We start from the raw sequence: 20,775 nt of genomic DNA on the forward strand, positions 1-20,775 counted from the left end.
GCCACCACTCCGCCTAACAGCTACATCTACCACAACCTCCCCTTGCCCAGTATTATTCCTTTTAAAGCTGTTTCTGCTTCAGTTCATCACTTTGGTTCAACCTATGCATGATGTCCTTCATCAGATTGTTGAATTTGCTGTATAAAGTACTGGACTTTATGCCTACATAGATCTCAGGTTTTTTGACTAGGCAGTGTTCTAAGGACATTCAACTAACACGGTAATAATGAAAGAAAACAAAACTCTTACTATACTATACTTACTTACTATACTTACTCTATACTATTGCAAAAGCAATGCCTGGAGCTCTAAAATAAGCTCTTTTCAACTGACACACTAATCCAGAAGACATAAAATAACTGCAAGTCTCTACAGTGCCTAAGACTTTTGCACAGCACTATATACTCACATATTACACAACAGTGGCATGTATACCCACTTCATGCCATGCTTTTCATGATCATCTATGCTTTCATTTATCATTTGAACAAAACACAAAAAATAATACCCAGTCCAGTCTGAAATAAAATCAAGCAAACAAAGGATGTAAAAAAAAAAAAAAAAAAAACCTTCAGCCAAAAGCTGCTGTTCCTTAAATATTTTAAACACCAACAAATGTTTGGAAAAGACCTAAAATATTTATTTTATACCAGCATTTATAAATTCCTTACAAATTCTAAAAAAAAAATTATTAACTGTTCCTTGAAGATGAAAATGTAGTTTTTTTTTGCAGTTTAAGGTCATGTATAGCAAAAGATTCTCAGTGCATTATGGGAGGTGATTTATGCCATTTTTTCATCATCACTTAACATTACCCCATCTGTTATTACTCTGAACATAGCTGTTAGAGGATTGGGAGTGACTTTAAATCCAAGGCTTTATATGAGATATGCAAATAATTTTAACCGAAATAGTCAGAGTGTTGAGCATTCCCAAGGCTTGACCCAGTGATGCATGCGCTTGATGACATCGTTCTCGATTTGGATCTTGTCCTGGATACATATTAGACACTTTTAAATGAGACATATGATGAGCAATGTATAATTTTAAGATAAATTATGGCATGCTTTCCACAGCTTGAAGACAACTGTATTTTATGGATGACCGAGTCCCATTCTTGTCTGAAATTCTAATTAAATGAATGCTTCCCCATCATCCCTTGAGATCACCAGTGGTTGATTCCTTGAAATTTGTTTGCAAAAATCTGGAAATACTTCATCAAAACTAGCCAGCATTGCTCCAGGGATAGATATTAGTGGGAAAGTAGACAGATTACTTTTGATGAAATTTCTAGTGTGTATAAAGAAAAAAAAAGTGCTGCTGAAAGATGACATTCATGACATAAAAGTTCAAAGGACGCAGGCACATACCCTATGTATAAATGCCTAAAGGACTGGGAAAGTAGCGATCTCCATAAGGTGAATATTAAATAGGCCAAAAGCGGCTGCAATAGAAGACTATCATGCATGGGGGGCTGCCAATAAGACCACCTTAATGCACATCTAAGAATGGCACCCTATTTTATGGGCTACTGGTGAACTGGCAGTAATTAAAACAAACTGAAGCACATAGCCATGCATACACAGAGCGTAGAGCATTTTCATGGCCAGCCAAGCAAGGTGCGCTTTTACTGACTTCCAAAGTCTCAGCATGGTGGTCTGCTGCCCAGGAACAGAAAACAAAGGAAGGCCTCTGAACACTCCTTTTCAATATGTATAAAAAAATTAGACTTGTTATTAGATATAAAGAAGGTTCTGAAAAAGAAGCTCTGTAAGGTGTTCATTTTGACGTGTCGATTCTCCTAGCAAAAGTGAGATGGAGAAATGGCTATGTACTAACAGGACTGCCTATACTTTAAGCTGTATTTTAATGCATACAGTCAAACCTACTGTAAATTGCTAAAAAATACAGGGGCACTCACAGTTTGCCAAACTGTAGCTGAAAACTACACGTTATCCTCATCTTGTTCTGCCACGCCTTGTAACAAATGATGTTCTGCACAAAATTGTGCCAAGTATGTGAGAAAGTGGCAGGCCAATCAATCACTGTGCCATGAAATCATCTGATTTGCATTTGCATCTGCCATTATTCACAATGTTTGCCAGCAGCACATGCATACTCAAATCATTACTTTTCTTACACCATGTGGACTCAAATCACATTTTTATAGCCAATGCTAGCACACATACAGATACAGTGGTTTACCGACGGTTGCACGCTTAAATCAGATTTTTTTTTTCTATAAATGGTGCCTACTTTTCACCCATTACATTCTGTGTTGGTATTTTATAAAGCCTAATAGAACCATTCGACAGTCAGCATTACATACTTTCTGTAGAGAGTCTTGTGCATGCACAAAAAAAAATAAAAATGGCAGAATCAGGGACAGAGCCAAACTACAATGAAACAGTTGGAAGTGCCACAAACCAGTTATCGAATCTTATAGCTCATGCCAGGTAACTCTTCCCAAGGGCATGGTAATAAAAACTCAGGGCAGTGTTTTTGAGCGAGTAAACATAATTAGTAAGTTTCACTGCTTCTTCCTAATAGACATTTACACAAGCCCATAATGTGATGGATTAGTTCTGAGTTGTGATTCATAGCAATTTTAAACCAGCCTTAAATCAGCAATTTGTACCTGGGCATCAAAATTCAATAATCTCAACACCAGTGACTGGAGTCGAATTTTCAAAGTTAAACTGCGCTGTGGGGTTAAAAGGTTACTGCGGAGGAAGACAAAAAGGGAGGTGAAACACATAGCCTGGCTTTGGAAATGGATGAATCTCAAAAAAAATGTTTTGCCTTTTGCTTTTTGCTTCCTACAAATGACAGGGATGTGCCGTTTGTGTACTATTTCTAGATGTAGATCAATACTTAATAACACTCTTGGCTTTAAAAAAATGCTTTTGTTTCATATTTGTACCCCCCAGTCTCATCAACCCATTTTAAAATGCAAAAGCAGGATAGGCATTTATTTAATAAAATTCATTTTATTCTCTCGATTATAAAAAAAAATCTTGCGATGAGACCTGATTTTTTGAAGAGAGATCTTTTGAAGAGAGACACTGTCACGTCCTGTGATAAATGTTCACATCGTTGCAGGAAATGCAGATCACACAGCACAGCAGCAGCAAGCCAACAGCTGATCGAGCAAAGAGGAGGTTAACAAAACAACTGTTATTTGTTTCCCATTGTGTCACCGTTTAAGAGGGGTTTCGGAGGAGTGGCCACGTCTCCTTGGGGTGCGTTCAGCCCCACTTTTCACAACAGCGCGTTAGTGCAGGTGGGGGGTGTTTGTGGGGGTAAGCGAACAAAGTGCAGATCAAACGGCACGGCAGAAGCAGCAAGCCAGCAGCTGATCGAACAAAGAGGAGGTTAAAAAAACACTGTATTTGTTTTCTATTGTATCACTGTTTAAGAGGGGTTTCGGAGAAGCGACCGGATCTCCTTGGGGTGCGTTCAGCCACCCTCTTCACAACGGCGCATAGCGCTGGTGGGGGTGGGGTGGAGGGCGGTGGGGTATGGCTTGGGGGCGAAATGGGTTGGCGAGTGAAGCAAGCAGGGGTCAAAGCCCCCTAGTTATTTAAAAAATACCTCACTTTAGAACACAATTCCATGTGGCAAATTGATATACAGTATATCCATGATTGTGAAGAAATAACTTCGACTTGCAAAATACCAAACTTATCTTTTAAGAAAAATTAAAAGTCTATGGTATATTACATTGTTAAAGGTACACATTTAAGAATTTCATAACAATGCTGAGGAGAACAGGCTATTATTATTCCTGACATGGCTGGTCAGTCCCTATTCACCTCACAAAATATCACGTCGATTTTTAAAGGTCCTCCTCTCTCACCATTCCCTCTGTGCCTTATTGCAGGAATGCTGAGTGAAGACCACATACTTATACTCAGTTCATCAGATCAGTCTTCCGTTAATACACGTACTCCCCACACTTTGAACAAACTGACCAATAAGAGGAGAACCATTGAAATGGCTGAAGGCACTAAATAACATCCTCGCATACTGTAACCTTATATCTTTCTCAAGATGGTTTCTTAGCCCACTGGACACCACATTAACATATGAAGATTTACTGCAAGTGAAGTCAGTGGGTGAATTGTGATAATATTTTACCTGTGACGGTGGCATGGATGTTGGACTTGTCAATCAGCAGGTATCGAGGGCTCTCAGGAAACCAGGGCAAAAGCAGAAGCTGTATGAAAGTCGGCACCACAATCAGGGATAAGAAGAGTGGCCAGTGCTCCTCCTGTGGATCAAACATGCAGGTTATTGTTGAGGGCCAGGTACATTAACGTCAAAGTGGACAAACGCAGTCAAAACTCAGGAGCACTTTGATTATTCTCTCAGCCTTCTAGTGGAGGACAGATGACATGCTCTGGGGTTCCCATATTATGTTCTCACATTCTTTTTATACAAGATACCTGACCTAGCGCTGTCCCCTAAACGCCCATTTTTGTATCCCCATTTCACATTTGAGGCTAAATTTCAGGGGGTTCCAAATTTTTGCCTTCTCAACATTTTATCTTCTAAAGTCTACTAATCAGGTGATTTTAAACAAGGGCAAACCAATCAGGAGGAGATTCAATTATTTAATTCACAAAAATCAATGAAACACAGATTAATGCAATTCATTCTTCGCTTTAGGTAAAAAGTCAAATGCTTTTGGCAACTTTAACAAATAGTCACACTCATCCAGTCACACCAAGCATCTGTCGCAACACTCAAGGACAAGGACACAGAAACCAAATCACTGTGTGCTTGTTCAGAAGATGTGGGTGTTTTTTATTTTTTTAAATAACCAACAACAATGGCCAAAATTTATGGTCAGAGAACTACAATATAGTGGAATTAGTGAAGGCAAACAACAAGTTATCCAAATTTTGACAGGAGGAGAGCTACACAAAAGCACAGGTTAAAAAAAAGTTTTTAGAAAATTCAGAAAATTCAAAAATCAAAACGAGAATATTCAAACCAGGAATGGATTCAGAAAAGACCACAGGGATAAAACACATTCATCTGTTGTCTGTCATTACTGCCAATGAAAATTTATATTCTATAACAACAATAAATAATGGGCAGTTTTGAGCTGGTTTACATTTTCATTTTCCTTTAGTTTGGTTTAACACATTGACTGCAAAATACGAGTTAACTCAATGCAGACAATCTACAGACAGGAGCCATCTACAAGTCATCTTGTAAACAATCTTCAGAGCTGTAGCACCTAATATGAGCAACAATAACATGAACAAAACAGAGGATACGGTGGGTCCGAAATAAGAATGAAAAAAAAAATATCAGTGTGGTGTCACAGGACAGACTATTTTATTTTCAGTTATTTTTTCCTTCTTAGATGTTTTCCAAAATATGACTATTTTCACAAAAATAAATGACATATGTAGAACCACAACCATCAGAACCTCTCTCAGTGATTAGCGTCTCACCACTATAAAGTTCAAATGGAAACTGCGACGTTCGATCACAACAAATCTACCTTGTTAGAACCGATCCTAGATGACATACAGCTGACGCAGCTAATGTGCACAGAGCAGTTATCAACAGATGGCAAGTACAAAGAATTGTATGTTCCAAGCACCAACTATCAGGTAACTCAGACAGATTTATTTTTGAGACAGTAATTTTTTATTATGAGTTCTGCTCAATCACAAAATGCATTTAATTAGTATATTTAAACAACACCCTGATTTTACACTGGAGTCCGGAACAAATGTACCCTTCACTATGGCAGTCGTGTTTGTGCATTTTCCTTATTTTTCCCCTTCTAAATTTTTAAATTGGTGTGATTCTATTACTCTAAACTTTTGGGATACTTTTAGAGTACTAAGAAACTTTACATGTTTTGGCACTCCACCATTTTGTTTCACTGTGGGCACCGCCACTTTGTGGAGGAAATTTATAGGTTTACAGGGTCCTTGTTGTCATGTGTAAAGAGTATCTGCATGTCCTAACCTACATGCCACACGTGTTTGTATACTGTTACTAGTGACCTGTGACTTCACTGTTATGAAAGTAAAAAGCTTGCCGTTAAATACTTCATGGTTTGTGTACACTTTCAAAAAACTTCTGTGATGATTAGATAATCTTTTTCTTTTGGCTGCTCCTGTTAGGGGTTGCCACAGCGGATCATCTTTTTCCATATCTTTCTGTCCTCTGTATCTTGTTCTGTTACACCATCACCTGCATGTCCTCTCTCACCACATCCATAAACCTTCTCTTATGCCTTTCTCTTTTTCTTTTGCCTGGCAGCTCCAACCTTAACATCCTTCTCCCAATATACTCAGCATCTCTCCTCTGCTCATGTCCAAACCAACACAATCTCGCCTCTCTGACTTTGTCTCCTAAATGGCCAACTTGAGCTGACCCTCTAATGTATTCATTTCTAATCCTGTCCATCCTCATGTGACGATTAGATAATGTTTGTGTATAATTAAGGGCTTAGAATTTTTTTTTGTTTCATGTATTTGGCTTTGATATTTTTAGTAAATTTAGACTTTGACAATGACTTCTGCTTGTCCCGGACTTTAATTTTTGTATTGTTTATCTTTTGGCCCATGTAATAATCTTTTCTGTGCCCAACTTTCATCTTAGGAAGAAAATAGCTGGGGTAAAAATTAGAAAACCCAGGTAGACGTGGTTTATAGCCCACATCATACATAAAGGGCTGCACCCAAGTGCTTATTCTGGCCGCACCTTTTAGTTTGCAATTTCTGTCTTTCTCTAAAAGTAATTTGGATGAGCGTTTGTGAATGGATTAGAAAGTGAAAAGCTTGGCCTATTAATTTGCTCCCTGGCTTTAGGTTACAGAAAGACAAACATTTGAACACAAACTACCAAATATTTATCTAGTCGCATATTAGTTATCATAACCCACCCAGGACAAATCACAGTTGTTGATTAACATAATAGCAGACTGTGGGAAGAATCTTATGCACACATGGAGGAAATATGCAAACCCCACACAGATGACATCCCTAATCATGAATGAAGTCAGGACAAAGTGATGTGAGGGGCAATGCTATATAACCTTTGAACATTGCATCATTTTTCAGTATTCATAATGTAGGTCCAAGTAGATCATCAACAAAACCGGGCTACCTTGAATCTCTCCTTACCTTTCCCAATAGCTCATGGAGTCCAAGAACCTGCGCAACAAAGACCCCAATGCAAATGAATATGCTTGGTATTAGACTTAGAAAGCCTCTCAGGTTTTTTGGTGCTATCTCCCCCAGATACATTGGTACCACACTTAGAGAAATGCCTGTGAACGCAGAGGAAGAGTCAACTGAGAAAAACAACAGTGGAGACATGTTTGACAGAGTTAGCAAAAATCTCTCATATTGGATTCTAAAGCAACTAAATGGCACAATTAATAAATCACAGCTCCGCTTCTCTACAGTAAACTCATTTAACTGCTCAAGCGGTTTTCCCCAATAAGTTTTAGTATTTAGTAAAGTAATAATACGGTCATCCTGCAACCTAATCAACAGTGGGCGATCGATTTCTCAATAGTGTTTTGCTAGTCTTAATACATACAACTGACAATAATGGCTCCCCACACACTCGGACAAAGTAAGACTGACTACCTGGCAGGGCTATGGAGTCAGACTCAGAGGTGCACAATTTTTATTGACTCCTACTCAAGGACTTTAATTATCGGGAGGTTGGCTGCAGAAATAAAACTCCAGCTGTGATGACTGTCCATTTTTCTGCGGCTAACACACTAATAAAAACACAGAGATATGACAACTGCAAATATAATTTTGTTTAAACTTCAATTAAGAACAATTGACCAGGTGCACAGGGGATGCTGTGCAATTTAAGCTCCAGATCACAAGCCAGACACACAAATAAAGGTATGGTGTCACCTTGACTGCTAGTGCAACTCCAAGGTGTAAGTGGGGCCACACATTAGAGATGTGGGTGGGTCTCTTTTTTAATATGAATGTGTCCATCTGCTGCACTGGTTACTAATGAGCTCTGTCCAATCCCCCACATAAGCAAATAATAAAAGTAATTTTAAATCTGACACTAGAGAATTTTTATCTTTATGAAGCACAGACATGCTGGCAGCTTAGACTTTACAAACAGGAAAATAAAAAAAAAAACACCAAGGCGACTGGCAATTTTAGCTTGCTTGTTGGAATAATGAACAGAAGTATGGCATTTTGGTACATGAGCACATGGGCATTAGTTAGATTTGGGGCTAACCATTATAAAATTATGATTACATTTAATTTACAACTACATTTATATACAAACATAAATTACTTTAACAATTAATATAAAGACATGCTTTTGACACAAGAATACACTTTCAATTACTGAAAGTGTTCATTTGGCTTGAGACCTTTGTGACTAATAGGCAAATCAGTTAACCATTGTGAATTACAGTACACTTTTTGAAGGTTGCTTTCAAGCTGTGTATGGTGCTGAAGTTCTGTTTGAAAGGTGAAAAGCTTATGAAACATCAAGGGTCTGTCCTCATCATTTAATAATTCTCAACTTTCAGGCCACTGTCAGCACACAACAAGGGCAGTATTCATATAACAATGGATGATTTAAACGAACTGGGGTTTGGGCTGCCGAGAAAGAGATTTTCTACCTGAATGGATGCCAGTGATCAGCCTCCCTATGATGACCATTTCAGGTGAGCTGCAGATCCTGCTGAATCCCATCAGAAGCCCTGAAGCAAAGACCAGCAAAGTGGAATTGACCAGGGTTCCTTTCCTGTAACAACAATACAGTGAAAATGAGCCATTCATTTTCATTCATTAACTTGGACCACTCAACTCAACCACTCAAGGTTCTGTCAGCAAAGAATAAATGAAACAATGTGGGTTCTAAAGATCCTTCAGCTTAGTCCTACCGTGGACATACTGCTGCGTGGAGCAGAACACACTGAACTTGACAGACACCTTAGCTTTCACTTCAATTCAAATCTGCTTTATTCAAGCCCAAAAATTAAACCTCACAGAGTCTCAATGCATCATGCAGGGTCTTGAGCATAGTTATATAGGTATAAATATATATAAAAATTATGTAAATAAATAAATAAATAAATACCCTAATTTTATAAAAATTTAAATTTAGCCTAATAATGGGGTGGGCAGTTTAAACATTTCGGGACACCAATTAAAAAAAATAATATAAAAGAAAAATGGATCCTCAGGTTGTTGGCCAAGACAGAGAGTTCCTCTAGAATCTAAGGCTTCTTTGTTAATAGGCGGGCATTTCGATTCTCCTATAGTTCCAAGAAACCCTCTTAGGGACCATCAATCCACCCTACCAATGCTAAGGGATTTACCATACCTTCCATAATACACTGAAGACAACAATAACAAGCCTTATCAAAAATGTCCATAAAAATCACTTTTAGGCCTACAATATTTCAAAAACTTGTGGTATTTTATTAATTTCTATGAATTATTCATTTTTGTTAATATCTGTGACTGTTATTTTCATGATGTCACTACATTACCATTTTGCTCAATATTTTTCTATGGGAGTGTGATGGGCGGCCGTGGCCAAGGCCTCTACCTGGCCGGGATGCCAACAGAGTGGAAGGACCAGGGGCGAGGGCATTGGTGAGGCAATACCTCCCCTGGGACACTAGAGGGCAGCCCTCCTGGGCAGCTGTGGCACCACGGATTCCCGCAAGGCATGTTGGGAGCTGGATGGTGAAGCTCTGTTGGGTTCTGTGGGGACTGCCAGGGGGAGAAGACCTCCAGTGCACCTGGGAGTGATTCCAGGTAATACTGATGAGCCACCTGGAACACACCTGGGACCTGAATAAGAGGAGCCACCTCACTTCATTTAATGGCCAGAGTCGGGAGGAAGAGGACAAAGTCTGTGGAGGAGTGGAGGCTGATGGAATGGCAGCAAGAAGGGACTGTGTGTTGGTGTTTTGTGCACTTTAAGCTATAAATAAACCCGGGTGTTGTGCTGAACCTGTGTCCTGCCTGTGTGTGTCTGGGTTAGGGGGCTGTACGCTCCCTGGTGGCTTCACAGGAAGCCATCACTTTGTGAAGTAATTTGCAAGGGTGCTGTCATATTGTTTGCCGCACTGACATTCATTGCTGGTCGCATGGGTATGACATGTGGCATCATCGTCATGTTGCTGCTATAAAATTAGTTGGCACACTCAGAAAGGCATCTGAACTCTCTATCAAGTGCTGGTTAAGATCTCAGGAAAAATACTAGCAATTAATCAAAAATGTATTACAGCTACGTTTGACAAATACTACTGGATTATTTTTGACTGCATATTTTCTGTTTTAGTTTTGACTATTTAGGACTCTGGATTCCTATGCTTCATCTTTTTCTGTTTCTCTGACAATTCATCACAAATTTCCTTGAAAAACAACATTATTTTTCTTCATTTTAATCCAAAAAAGGTCAACTTGGACAAACCAGTCAAATACTGACAAGAAGCAATATCAGAATATTCATGGAAAAACTATGGAGTTGTGAGAAAGCTGAAACGTGAAAAATGTATGTATGCTGTTACCATGTGTGCATAGAGGAAAGCAGACCAAATTCAAAAAACATCACCCATGACAGTAGGGTGTGAGCACTATCATGTGAAGAACCAGCATTGCCATGTTTAAGCATGAGCAAAAGAAGAATTGGAGGTCATCAAGACTTCTCCACAATCGGTCCGCTCTTGTTGACAGCATATACAGTATACCCTGCCATGGTCCAAATATATAATTGCAAAACCAACATCTGTACTTACTGTTTGTCAGAAACAAACAGGGCATAAGCACAACAGACTGAAGATGGATGGGGTATCGCTATGTGGACATGTTAAGTACTCTCTACAGTGACTGATAATTCATAAAGTGTGCTGTTACAAAGTCCATTGTAATATCCAACAGCACTTTACTTGCATGAACACTTACTTTACGAAACTAAAAAAAACCCAATTCATTTCTACAACTCAATGGGAAAGCAACGTTCTCTCGTCCTCTTTACAAGGATCTGCTTAGAGATTTTTTCAGAATTTGTCAAGAACTCTTTAATATAATTTGAAAGTAAACATGCTAGGCCAGTGCTGAACTTTGTCATTATATTTTACATTAACATTATATGAACCATCATTTTGAACAAGGCTAGTTTTCTGCATTGTGGGGTTTAATGACTGCACTGGGCAGCAAATGTTTTAAGTAGGATGTTAGCAGGAGACAGAACCCAGTTGTAGCAACAAGCCAAAGTCAACACCAGGAGGATGCGATTCAAGTAAACAACAGTCAGGATGTGAGACAAAATCGTAAATCAACAGATGTAGCGAGAGTCAAAAAAATAGAATTTATGACGAGGCCTAAGCCAAAACACAAGAAAATCAAAGTTAAAGAACAGAAAATTATTCATAACCAGAGACATCTTTAACAACAATGACATTAGAATTTTAAAGTTTTGAATTAGTCACAAACTGGGACAGTAAAGGAGTGTATGATGCTGACTTAAATACTGTCATGATAATTACACACATCACACACACCCAGATGTCTCGTCTAGCAACAGCCTGGCGATCCAGCATAAAAATGGCAAACAATGGTGGCGTTAATAATAAAAAACAAAACAGAACCTCAGCAAGGCATATTTCAAAATGAATATCATCAAAAACATCCTAGGGCAGCATGGTGGTGCAGTGGTAGCACAGCTGCCTCGCAGTAAGGTGGCTAGGGTTTGTGTCAGGGTCGTTCCTCTGTAAAGTCTGCATGTTCTGCTGTCTGCGTGGGATTCCTTCCATAGTTTAAAGGTGGACTGGCAACGTTAAAGTGTGTGTGTGTTTACTCTGTGACAGACTGGCATCCCTGTCCAGGGTGTACTCCTGCCTTGCACACTCAAAGCCAATGAAAAGTCTGTAAAATAAATCAATAAATAAACTAATAAAAATAAACACCAAAGTCCAGATCATTGTTACATGGGGCGGTTAAGTAAGGAGTGTCATGGTGTTTCGTCTGGACATACTCTTGAACTTGCTATGTTATTTCAGTTTGACTTGGGGTGTGGTTTGCTATTATGATTTGTTTTTTTTAATTAAAAAAATAAAAAATGGTTTGAAATTTAAAAAATAAATAATTTATTTCCAACCACTTTCACTTGAAATATTTTTCCAAAAAATCAAATCACATTCTCATGGACAATAACAAAGTTCTCCATGATAAGCACAAAATGATGGCAGATCAACAACATTGCCAGAAGACCTTAATAAAGGCTTCTTTTGATATATTAATCCTTGAGGGGAAAATGTCTTTTTGCATGACCTTAGGGTGTGAGAGCGTAGGGTCAGCCATTGTGCAGTGTCCCTGGAGAAATTTTCAGGGCTTTGCTCAAGGGTCTAACGGAGTAGGAACTCTTCTGGCAGTAACAGGATTTCAACCAGCAACCTTCAAGATACCAGCGCAGATCCTTAGCCACAGAGCCACCATTCTTCATATCATTTATAAAACATCCCTAGATTTCTCTCTGTGCAGTGTGGCATATTGATATGATGGTAAAATTACTTATTAATATGAAGAATTCACTAAATAAGTAACATCAAGAGAAATGTTTCTCAGTAAATCCACCTCTGACCACTCCAAAGTGAAATCTTGTTAGCAGGCCACATTGCACAGATGAATAAACACTTTACTGATGATTTATAAGTGTTATGAGGACTCAAAGAAGTGTTTTTAAGGTCTTGTCAACTAAGAGTGTATAATCAATGTATTTTTATAGCACCTAAACTAAAATGTTACCATTAACTGAATTAGATATTCCCATGAATTTAGTAGTAAGTTATGCGTCTCTCTCTCTCTCTTTCTCACACAAACAAGATGTCTCGTTAAAAATAGTCAGAATGTCATCGAGAATACCTAAAATGTCCAATCAATTCTCTGTGCTTCTTTATCCAACAAATTCCAGAAATGCCCACCCAAAGCTAAATGGACCCTTTCTTTTGACTCAATGCAGCTTAATTTACATTTCCTTAACGTTTTTGTAAAATTTGCAGCCATCTCTAATGTTGAATTTTGCCTAAATACTTATTTTATTATGATCTTTAATACCTAGATGCATTTATTTTATGCAAAGTGTAAAGAAGAATGGGATTAGTTACACTGAATTAAAGCCATAACACAAGACTATAAATGACATTTTTATATAGCACTTTCTCCTTGTGACCCTGCTCAGGGTCTGAAAATGGCATGGGGTATGATGTGCTACAGGTACCTTCTTCTTTATAAAATCATTTCTGTTTTTCTTAGTTAATATTTGTTCTTGTGCTAAGAAGGACCTTTTTAGTCTGCTGCTATCAGGCAATTCAATGCTTCCTCCCAATGTCCCAAACTAAATGCTGATACTCTAAGTTAATTTTACAATTTCTGCGCAATATGCATTGTTCATTAACTGATTTATTGGTTGTATTATTTGTCCTGTGTGTCAGTATCTTTGTTTTTTATGTTTCTGTTGTTGTATTATTCTAAATTTTCCCTTGAAATTAATAAAGTTTATCTAATGTAATGAAAAGTCAAGCAAAATTACACCTTTTTATCGACTAATTGAACAGATTACAATATGCAAGCTTCTGAGGCAACTCTGGCCCCTTTTTCTGGAAGTTTATAATACAGAAACTGAAGTTCCCTGTGTTTATATGAATGTAAGGACAGAGACAGCATTGGAAAACCTTTAAGGGGGTCATTCTAAATGTAAAAAATTAATAGATCTCTCTAGCCTAAGATATATTTAGTTGCTGAATTTTAGAAGGAGAGGTGAACAATGTATAGTCAAAATCTTTTGATAAGATAACTGTCCAGCAAAGTCTTTTATAGATTTTTTTTGTTTTCTATACAATGTGGATCTGTAGTCAGGTTGTCTGGATCAGTAAGAGAGATGTAAACAATCCTCATATCTGGTCATGAAACTCTTGTCTCTATTTAAACTATTTTGTAATGTGTTAAATTTTAGCATCAGTGTAACTTCCCATTCCTTTCTCTCTTGTTGTGTCTTGAAGTTGCCCATAAGCACAGTGACTTTAAAGTCCTTCTCACCATGTCTACTGCTGCTGAAATGATTTCCTACAGACACATCTCTTTTACCATTCTTAATGTGGAAATTGTGTAAGTTCATTCTTTGGCAGAGTGTTTGTCCAGTTTCTCCCACATAGAGTGCAGTGTTGGGACATTTCATGCACAGAATTAGGTAGACCAAATTGGATGATCTGCAGGAAAATGATCCCTTAATGAGATGTTCTTGCTGGCTGTGTGGTATAACTACACAATCTGTATTATAAATGTGAGCACACATTTTACATCATTCCTTTAGACAGAGAGATGTACCATTATATGTTCGTTCACCCAGGACAATTTGGACAATTAGTTGTTGCAGGTCTGGTGGTTATCTGTATGCCAGGAAGGGAGATTCTGGGAATATATCTCTCAGCGTTTCTTCATTATGTAGTATTGGCTGAAGTTCTTTTATAATTTTTCGAAGAGCTTCAAGATGTGGGTTATAGATAACAAGAAGAGGGATGTGGTTCTTGTTGTCCTTGTTTTCATATTCCAGATTGTCCATAATGGATATTGAGGCACTTTATACGAATTTCCCCCATGATGACGGCATACTGGCATGTGAAAAGTACCTTAAAGAATGTGATTTAGCCATGGAGTCAGTTATGCAAATGATAAATTTTATTATAAATTTGGACAGGACTTCTACTTGCAACAAATGGGGACTGCAATGGGCTGTCGGTTTGCACCTCATTACGCAAAACTATTTTATGGCAAAATTGGAGGAGGATTTTATGTCAACGTGCATCTTAAAACCAATTTTGTATCTCCGTTACATAGATGACATCTTCATAATGTGGACTGCTAGTGAGAAGGCCTTCCTCCATTTTCATAATGAATATAATTCTACCCCAACATAAAGCTGAAGCTTAACTACTCAAAAACAGAAGTCGGCTTCCTTGACACCACTGTTCACCTGAAAGACAACACGCCCTTGTAACTTTGTTTTTTCACAAACTAACAGACAGACAGACAGACATACATACCTGAGAAGGGATAGCTTCCACTCCAGGTGCTCCGTCATTTTCAGCCAAGCAATACATTACAAACATATTTGCTCAGATCTGACAGACTGGGAGAAACAACTTCAAGAGCTTAGACAACACTTCATTAGGCAAGGATATACTTCCAAAACAACAAACACTCAAATTAAGAAGAGCTACTGCCATAACCAGAGACAATCTTCTGGAATTTAAAAACAAGAACAACAAGAACTGCATCCTCCTTTGTCACCTATAACCCACATCTTGAAACACTTTGAAAAATTATAAAAGAACTTCCGCCAATACTAAATAAAGATGAAAAGCTGACAGATGTATTCCCAGAATCTCCCCTCCTGGCATACAGACAACCACCAAACCTGTATCAACTAATTGTCCAAAGCTCCCTGAGTGAACCAACAGAAAAGATGTAAAATGTGTGCTTGGATTTATGATACAGATTGTGTAGTTACAGTATACCACACTTCCGACTAGAACATTTCTTTAAGGGATCATTTTCCTGAAGACCATCCAATATGGTCTACCTAATTCTGTGCATAAAATGTCCCAACACTGCATTCTGTGCAGGAGAAACTGGACAATCGCCGAAGAATGAATTTACACAGGTTCCACATTAAGCAGGACAACAGGGATGTTCCTGTAGGAAATCATTTCAGCAGCAATGGACACTATGAGGAGGACTTTAAAGTCACAGTGCTTATGGGCAACTTCAAGACACAGCAAGAGGGAAAAGGAGTGGGAAGTTACACTCATGCTAAAATTTAACACATTACAAACCTGTTTAAATAGAGACAACAGTTTTATGACAAGATAGGAGGATTGTTTACATCTCTCTGACTGATCCAGGCAACCTGACTACAGATCCACATTGTATGAAAAATTCATTAAAAACTTCAAAAGACTCTTTTGAACAGTTATCTTATCAAAAGCTCTTGACTATACATTGTTCTCCTCTCCTTCTAAAATTCAGCAGCTAAATATATCTTAGGCTAGAGAGGTCTATTAATTTTTTACATTTAAGATGACCCCCTTAAAGGTTTTCCAATGTTGTCTATGACCTCGTGTCTATATAAACACATGGAACTCCAGTTTTTGTATTACAAACAGCCTGAAGAAGGGGCGAGAGTTGCCTTGAAAGCTACATATTATAATCTGTTCAGTTATCCAATAAAGGGTGTCATTTTGCTTGACTTCTCATTGTATCCATAATAGCTAACATTGTACAACACCCTACCACTATTACCTAATCTTTAAAGACACCTCCTGAACTAAACTTAATGCAGATGGGGTCAATTAAAATCACACCATAGGAAAGAAATACTGGAGTTACAAAAGTGCTAAGGCAAATGGGGTCTGTCAATCAATCAATGATAAACTCTTTACTGGACATGGCTAAGCTGGCTCAGATATTTCAAACCCCAACCAATAGTGCTATGTCTTCATCCCAGTTTGATTACCTGCCCAGCCGCGTCACAAGTGTCCCCACTAACAGTGAGCCAATGAGTCCTCCGATGGCAAATACAGACACTGTCAGTGAATACATCAGTATGAGGGAGTCCTTGGATGGACTCGTGTTGTTACGTATCACCCACGTGTGGTTGTAGAAGGCCTTAATATACTAAAGAAAGAACAGAGGGGAAGGCATTAGAACGATCACACAATTGCAACATTTGAATGAATAGCAGTTTTGCAAAGGTGACAAAAATGTACTCTTATGGATCTATTTACACACATATTAGGGGACAGACTTTCTTTTCCAATTCTTCTATACATAAAAATACTGAATTGAAACAAAAATAACAATCAGTGCAAAATCTAACCCAAGTACTTAAAGTATTGAGAGTTTATACAATTAAAACAACAGAAATTCAAACAAACTCAAATCAATAAAGAATTCACATTCCATCTTAAACCTCTGTATCTGCTAAGAAAGTAAAAAGGAGGATAACTGTGAAGGGCAGTATATAAAAGACTTTAAGGATAAAAACCACACACATAACAAATATTACACATCCCATAAATTAAAGTAGCAAAGAATGAAGTCCAAATGGAGCTCCCTCTTGTACCTCTGCTGGAGAGTTTACAACTGCCAAGTTGTATCCATAGAGCATGGAGGAGCCAAAAGAGGTGATGAGAGCGACTGCCAGGAGGGAAGGAGTGAGGTGCTGTAGGGGGGCAAAAGAAAAAGAAAAAAAAATCAAAGAAAGGAAAAAGAATATTTTACTCCATACAATGGCTTTCACAGGGAGTTCATTCACAACGCTTGGCTGCATGAAGACATGAATTGGACAGAACAGCAGGAATGCTAGAGTTCAAACCCTTAAAGTGAAATATTTGCTCTTATCTCTTAAATGACTATATATATATATATATATATATATATATATATATATAGTATATATATATATATATTATATATATATATAGTATATATTTTTTAAATTTAAACTCTGCATCTTTATTTATTTCAACCTTGTTTCTTTTATAATCGAAAAAAAAGGTTTTTAAAAAAATGTTGGAATTTTTTTTCCCCTGGGGTAATTAGGATCAGAAGTTACATTAACTTGGGAAAGAAAATTAGATGTAATGCCAATATGACAGTAATCTTAAGAAAATTGCTAAATCTATGGGTAAAGTGGGATGCATGAAAATAAGCCATAAGAATAGGAGAAAGAAGGTTGTCACTAGACAAGATGTCTGCATTCCCAAAGAAATCAGCAAGAGAAAGAGACCTCTGTGGACTGAGGAGAAGTCTGAAGTATATACGCCCCCATACAAGGCTCATCTTCCGTCATTTTTATTCTTACAGAAGTTTTTAATAAGACTGCTCATTTCCTGCTTGCTTTTACTATGTTTTTATTAATTTTGCTTTATAGTAATGTTGATTTAATATTATTGTTTAAAAAGCACCTGGTGTGGAGGACCGCCATACTTTTTTTAATGGCTGAGAAGGGGCTGCTTTCACTAAAAAGTGCACTAGAAAGTCATACTGTAAATGGGCACCTGCTTTGGCTATTGGCACATGTGTAGCTCAGTGCCCGTATGTATCAAGCATTTCAGAGTAGAAAAACAGACCCAACTGGGTCAAAAATCTTAAAGTGATACAAATTTGGTTGTACTCTTAGCAGTAGAAGTAAAAGCATTTTATCAGTTTTCTTAAGTTAGGATTTGGGAGAGCTTATGAGCGGTCCTAACTTAAGGATATAACATTATTATATCCTTCTATAATAATAATAATATTCTTGTATGTTACATAATCGACTCATCTATGCAGGGGAGCCATGTGCTGCCAGCTGAAATTAAAGAGTTAGTAATGTTATGTTTTTTGGCCAAAGGGAAAATGCAGCTTTGTAATAGTGAGGACTTAAGTATTTATCGAATTTCACATGCATGCATCACACATAAAGATCGTTGCTCCCACTGTAACTGAGCATGCATAAATGAACTGCAAGCAATATCACAGTATCAACACACAGTGGTCAAGGGGGCAAACTGTACTGTAAATAGCCAGAATATTACTCTGAAGATAAGTGGGGTTGGTTGGTTATTGACAGCAAAATGTCACACAGGTACTCCGAGTTCTGCATTCCACGATCCCTGGTACACTCATGTTACTCTTTACAAGCCAAGAAGGTTCAACAAGGCAGAAGCAGTCTCCCAGGTCACTGAATAAATAAAGTGTTGCAGAAGATAATAGGGTAACACAGAGAGGGCCACGGCACGCCACAATGGAAGACGCTCAGGAGCACTAGAATGAATGCACCTTCAGTAACAGTGCAAGAGTAGCCATGGCAAATAACTTTTAGTTACTTTACATGGTGTTTCCTGTATGCCATAACAGCGGGGATGCGATTCTTCTAGAAGTACAGCTGCGGATCTGATGAGGTCAGGTTGGGAAGCATGCACTGGTACAACGTGTTGCCACACCCACCACACAACAAAGCAACTCGGGATCCCAATTAGCAACCACCCAGGCAGATACGTGGTCCAGTCCCATCCTCCAGAAATGACCATCTATCTGCCACAGCCAGGTGTTACATGGGAGTACCCTTGGCCTGGTCCAGCCACTCGGGTCCTCAACTCTGAGGATCCTGCAAGCCGGATGACCTTCAGGGAATCGTGCCACATGGCCACAGTGCCATAACTGGCGCTCCCTCACAACACAAGTAATGGGCCTCATTTGGAACTCTATGGGCCAACGCTCATTTGACACAAAGCAAACCCAGCTTACCCAAGGATTCTCCACTGTGTTCATTTTTAAATAAACATGCCTGTTATCAGTCTTAACTTTCATTCAGTGTCTGTGTCTCTGTCTTTCTATCTCCGTGTTTGTTATTATTATCAATTATGTGCATCTTAGTGTCTTATTATGTTTTCCTTCTTCTACTTTGAAGATCATTAACAATAATTATCCTCATCATCATCTTTGTGGTGTAGCCTCAGAGTTATCATCAGAAAACTCCAAAATGTCATCGCAAGTGTTAATATGCAGCAAGGGTTGCCATAAAATCGTGACGTCATTAATTCTCATTTAACATTGTCCCTACTCTTCTCTGGGACTGGGAGTATGACAGTTTGTAACTACTTTTCATGTTCTACTCTGAGGGAGGTCTAGTTTTTAATCATAGTGTGACTTGCAGTGCAATTCCTGGAAGAAATTCTGAGATGCTTGATAGGAGAATACGGGCCCAGGTGTGAAGACAACTGTTTGGTCTGCTTGGGCCAAACTACTAAGTCTATTTCCTAATAGGTAAAACTGTAGACGTGGGGCACTATAAAGCGCCTGTATTAAAGTACAGGATTCAAGATAAAACACCACCATTCACAGTGTCATAAATTGGGGGCTTCCAATGTGGTAATCTTTAAGACAGAAGAAAATTTACCTAAAGTGATCGAACACCTTTATTTATTTTTTTAAAAATGAGATCTTAAATACACTATGGCCTTCCCTCAGCTGATCTTCTTAATATCATACTGTATGTAGCACGTGAGTAAATGCTGGGAGCCTCCTGAAGCCACTGAATCCCATCCTCCGGCCTTGATGCTAAATGCCAGGCTTGTGCATGTTATTTAAATTAAAACAAGCAGCTAAATGTATGTTTTTTCCACCACCCTGCTTACAGGGAGACAAGCTTATCTTTGGGCACTGAGCATTCCAGTAAACAGTTAGACACTGCTCCTCATTTAGACACCAGCACACGTGAGACTCCATTGCAAATTAATTTCTGCCTTCCCATATGCATTCTCGGGGTCTTATGACCTGCCCGCTGCTCTTTAAGTGCCTTGATTGAGAATCACAATTTAGCACAAGGACCATGCAAGCATATTCTTCACAATTCACCGGCTTCGACTGAAAGGCCAGGCTTCCTGTGACATTTTGGGTGACAAAAAGAACCATCTTGTACTTCTGAGTGAGAAAGGCCATGTGAAGAATGTGATCATTGGAGAAGACAGCTGCCCGCAAGCATCTGAGAACATGTGGAAGAGACCTCCACATTCATACCATCAGCAAACGGGCATTGTGGAACCTGGCAGCTCATGAACTCAAAAATCAGTACTGGTTTAATAGCCATTTTCTGGGTTTATCCAGGTTAGTACCCCCCATAATCTTTTTTTTTAATTTTGCGTCATCAGACACCACTTCCAAGAGTGACTTTTATGGACTCATCCACGCCACC

General features: G+C 38.4%; 1 protein-coding gene across 1 annotated transcript in view; it reads right to left on the minus strand.

Annotated features, from left to right (window-relative positions):
- The window catches only part of slc2a15a (solute carrier family 2 member 15a), a 74,486-nt gene that overhangs the window by 37,038 nt on the left and 16,673 nt on the right, over positions 1–20,775 (minus strand). The window contains exons 2-6 of the mRNA XM_028795910.2: positions 17,164–17,262; positions 16,555–16,715; positions 8,648–8,772; positions 7,158–7,303; positions 4,141–4,273 (exon numbers count right to left, since the gene is read on the minus strand). Coding sequence (XP_028651743.1) covers positions 4,141–4,273; positions 7,158–7,303; positions 8,648–8,772; positions 16,555–16,715; positions 17,164–17,262 — 664 coding nt within the window. The remainder of the gene's footprint in view (positions 1–4,140; positions 4,274–7,157; positions 7,304–8,647; positions 8,773–16,554; positions 16,716–17,163; positions 17,263–20,775) is intronic.

The sequence above is a fragment of the Erpetoichthys calabaricus genome, chromosome 2 (genome assembly GCF_900747795.2).
Source record: "Erpetoichthys calabaricus chromosome 2, fErpCal1.3, whole genome shotgun sequence".
Taxonomy (NCBI): Eukaryota; Metazoa; Chordata; class Cladistia; order Polypteriformes; family Polypteridae; genus Erpetoichthys; species Erpetoichthys calabaricus.